The sequence below is a fragment of the Chrysochloris asiatica genome, unplaced genomic scaffold, assembly GCF_000296735.1.
Source record: "Chrysochloris asiatica unplaced genomic scaffold, ChrAsi1.0 scaffold00007, whole genome shotgun sequence".
NCBI lineage: Eukaryota > Metazoa > Chordata > Mammalia > Afrosoricida > Chrysochloridae > Chrysochloris > Chrysochloris asiatica.
In genome coordinates, this window is record NW_006408525.1 from 28,770,690 (window position 1) to 28,775,019 (window position 4,330).

At 43.8% G+C, this 4,330-nt stretch overlaps 1 protein-coding gene across 1 annotated transcript in view; it reads right to left on the bottom strand.

The window, feature by feature from the left end:
- Nucleotides 1-524: 524 nt before the first annotated feature.
- PTGES3L (prostaglandin E synthase 3 (cytosolic)-like) overlaps nt 525-4,330 on the bottom strand; it is a 6,183-nt gene continuing 2,377 nt past the window's right edge. Inside the window, 4 exon segments of the mRNA XM_006833706.1 lie at nt 525-574; nt 677-704; nt 1,199-1,252; nt 2,200-2,289. Coding sequence (XP_006833769.1) covers nt 525-574; nt 677-704; nt 1,199-1,252; nt 2,200-2,289 — 222 coding nt within the window.

Sequence of the window (4,330 nt, forward strand, 5' to 3'; positions counted from 1 at the left end):
CCTTGGAAACCCTATACAGGGTCGCTATGGGTCGGAACCGACTCGATGGCACTTAACAACAACAACATATGAATGGTTGAATGTGAAGCTGATGATGTGCCCTGTAAACTTTCACTCAATCCAAAATAAAAACATTTAATAAAAAAAAAAAAGAAGGGATGAGAGAACAGTGCCTAGAGATTTATTATAATCCATATGCTCCTCCTTGGGCTTTTACTCTGCCACATACACAGACATACTTAAATAATCAAGAGAGTGCTGAAGAGTGGCCCAAACACAGAGATTAGGAGCCAATCATAGGGAAGTCTGAAGTCCCACCAGTATATTCCATCTCTGTCCTGCCATCTGATGCAGCAGCCATAGTCAAGTGCCTAGGAGGGAGAAATAAAGCACAATGTTGTTGTTGTTAAGTGTCGTGAAATCAATTCTGACTCATATCAACCCTATAGAGGGCTTGTGAGAAGCAGCTTGTGGGTTTGCACTTCCACCATGGTGGTTAACAGTCCAGTTCTTATCCTACAGTGTCACACCAGGACTCGAGAGCTTCTAGAAAGGTCAGAGATCCCAGAGGACCCTGTGGACAGTCAAAGAGCTGACAAAAGCTCGGGCCCTGCCTCTTCCAAATTCTGGAAGAATCATAGCTTCTTCCCCAGTGCCATCATAGAGCATTTATTACCTGCTGCATCGGCGCTGTCAGACTCATCCTGGTGGTGGGGGTCGGATGGAAGAGAAGAAAACAAAGGTATAACTCTACAGCAAACATATGTGTCCATAAATGCTGCCCACTCACTTCTGCTCTCAAAGTTTTCTTGTGATTTTCTAAACCATGAAATTTCTTACAAGGATAATCCAGAAGGACTTAACTTTTGAACTAAAACAAACCACTGGTGCTCAATACATAGCACCATATATATCATGCCTTGTTTCGTTTCCAAATTTTGATGAATGCTGCTGCTCCTTGGAGTTGTAAAGATACTCAGTAGGGAATGGTCTGCTGCAGGGTGGAGGAGCAGAGGGGAGGTAGAAAGGAGGTTCTTGTTGGGTTGTCAAAAGCCTGGAGAAGAACATGCGACCTCCTGTGTCCAATTCAGATCCGGCTAACACGCACTGAAAGTTCCTGTGTGCCAAGGACTGGCATAGCACTTGTATTTTAAGGACTAAAAGGAAGCTGAAGCATCAAAGGGCAGGCTTCACTTACATCCAGGTCATCCATGGCAGGGGGAGGGCCCTTGTTGCTGACCTTCTTCAAAAGCTGATGGGAAGAGAAAAGCAGTCATAAGAGGAAAGAGTGGTGAGGGAAAAAAGACCTGCACACTGATGGCCACAGGAGAACTTGTCCAAGCAGAGCTGCCCAGACAGCTGCCCTCTTCCTCAAAATCTCAAGAGATCATTGGAACTAATTGGAGAAAAGTGAACTGATCCTCTTCTTAAAAGGAGATTTAGATATATGTGTATATGTGATGGTTCAAGCTCACCAGCCACTCCTCGGAAACCCTATACAAGGTCACTATGGGTCGGAATCGACTCGACAGCACTTAACAACATCATATATACATAAAAAGTATACTCCTTATGCATGCAGATTGGTGTCTATTGAATAAATAATAGCTGAAATCATGAAACTAAATAACATATGGCAAGGTGCTATTTCCACGAATTGGGCTGCTAACCTCAAGGTCGGCAGTTCAAAACTACCAGCTGTTCTGCGGGAGAAAAAGGTTTTCTGCTCCTGTAAAGATTTACAGCCTTGGAAACCCTGTGCAGGATCACTATGAGTCGGAACTGACTCCACAGTACTTAACAACAACAAGTGATTTACTTTATGACGTCACATTTTATAAAGCTTACTTTAACCATCCCACACAACTGTCTGGTTCCGGGGACAAAGTTAGCACAAAGTGAACAGAAGTGAGAACATGAGCCACAGAAAAGAGGGGGAAGCTTTTTCCAAACTTTTTTTTAGAATACAGGCTCTCTTCTGTGAATAGTAAGTACATCTGTTGATACAATTTTATAAACAAAAGAGTCATTTCCCTCACCCTTACTAAATGAACATTGCACAAAATATGCAAATGTACAAAATATCAGCACCAGTGAGTAGCCTGCCTGGGGAACTTGTGTATCTCTGCCCACAAAAAAGTGTCCAGAAAGGAAGAGAACAAGCAAGACCAGAAGCAGCAGGTGCCGTCTCGCTCTTACCTCTGCGTAATGTTCCACCTGTGCCAGTTCCATCTCTTCATCCCCTTCCCAGTCTCTCCAGTTATCAAAGTCCACAGACAGCCACACAGGCTGAAAGAAAAGCAAGAGCGTCCCAGGGCAGCCGGGCAGCAAGACAAGTGCATAGAAAGGGTCACTGGGAGTATAGTTTTTCCAACAGCACCCCTTCTATTAGCTGGCCCACCTCCAGACTTCCATGACATCATCATCCACAAAAATTTTCCAGGAACTACCAACATGGGGCACTGGAGGCTAAGCACTGGGTTTGAACCACAAGGTCGGCAATTCAAATTCACCAGCCACTCCTCAGAAACCTTATACAGGGTCTCTATGAATCAAAGTCGACCCAACAGCACTTAACAAAAGCAATAACTAAGTACCACAGGATCCCTGGTAGCATAGTGGGTTACAAGTTGGGCTTCAAACTGCAAGGTTATCAGTTCAAATCTACCAGCCACTCCACAGAAGAAAGATGAAGCTTTCTGCTCCCATCAAGATTTAAAGCCTCAGAAACCCTGTACAGGATCCCTAGGAGTCTGAACCGAATTGATGGTACACCACCACCAAGTACCAAACGCAATGCTAAGCATTGTAGGAGATAAATAAATAAATAAAAACACAGAAGTTCTGTCTTCCAGGAGCTTTCAGATTAACTAGGAAGATGACAAATATTACAACTACGTTATAAGGCATCATAGGAGTCAAACAAGGGAGACAGACAAGCTGTATTCCTTGGAGTCAGAGAAAACTCTTCAAGATTCATTTTCCAGAGTTCTTACACTTAGGCAGGAAAGAAGTTATTCATTCATTCAACAGCTCTTTACTGAACACATACTATGTACCAGTGTGTGAGTTTGGCAATGGGGCTATAAAAAGGTTCAACATACTGTCCCAAAGATCACAAAGGAAGTGGGGCAGGGAGATGTACACAAACCACTGATGTGGCTATGCAGGGGGTATTATGGAGTTATGGGAACCCTGGCTTCTTAGAGGACTAGGGCCATGAAGGATGAGCTGGGTTAGGTGTGTAAAGAGAGTGGTGATGGAGGCTTTCCAGGAAGAAGACACAGCCTGAGCAAAGGTACAGATGAGTAGCAGGCTAGTATGTGCAAGAACGATACACAGTGTGCAGAGACTGGAGTGTAAAGCTGGAGGAGACAGTAATGGGATATGAGGCTACAGAAGGGAGGCATAGCCAGGGTATGGTCTTGTGTGTCATGCTAAGGGGCCTGAACTTTAATGGCCGGAAACTACAAGCTCCAGTGTCTAAAACAGTCAGACACACACTGAACGAAGTGAGGTGGAGCATGTACATCATTTAAAGCTCCGACTCTAGGCATTTGTACCAGCGGGGCCTGATTCTCTCACTTCATAAAAGAAAATGATAGCCTGGATTTTCAGGTGGCAACTCTACATTTTTTTTCCCTCATAATTTTATTTTGCTGTTGTAGTGAGAATATACACACCAATTTGACATTTCCACATGTGCAATTCACTGACATTGACTACATTCTTCAAGTTGTACAATCATTCTCACCCTCCTCTTCTAAATTGTCCCTGCTTCATTAATATAAACTCCCTGCCCCTGAAGGTTCCCATCTAATCCGTGTACTTACTGATTCACTTTGATCTCATATTTGTTGTTGTTAAGTGCCATCAAGTGGGTTCCAACCCACAGTGACCCTGTACAGGGTTTCCAAGGCTGTAAATCTTTACAGGAGCAGAAAGCCTCATGTTTCTCTCGTGGAGCAGCTGGTAGTTTGAAACTGCTGACCTTAAGGTTCACAGCCAGATTCGTAACCACTACGCTACCGGAGCTCTTTCAGAGTCTTTGATATACAAATAAAAATGATTTTCTGTGTAGGAAAGAGATCCAGGCAGCCAACAAACATATGAAGAAATGTTCACGATCACTAGCCATTGTTGTGACGTGGATTCAGTTCCGACTCATAGCGTGAGGCTGGCTCAGGACCAGGCAGTGTTTCGTACTGTTGTGCATAGGGTCGCTATGAGTCAGTACCTACTCAATGACACCTAACAACATAAATATATATATATATATATATGTTGTTGTTGTTGTTAAGTGCCGTCGAGTCGGTTCCGACCCATAGCG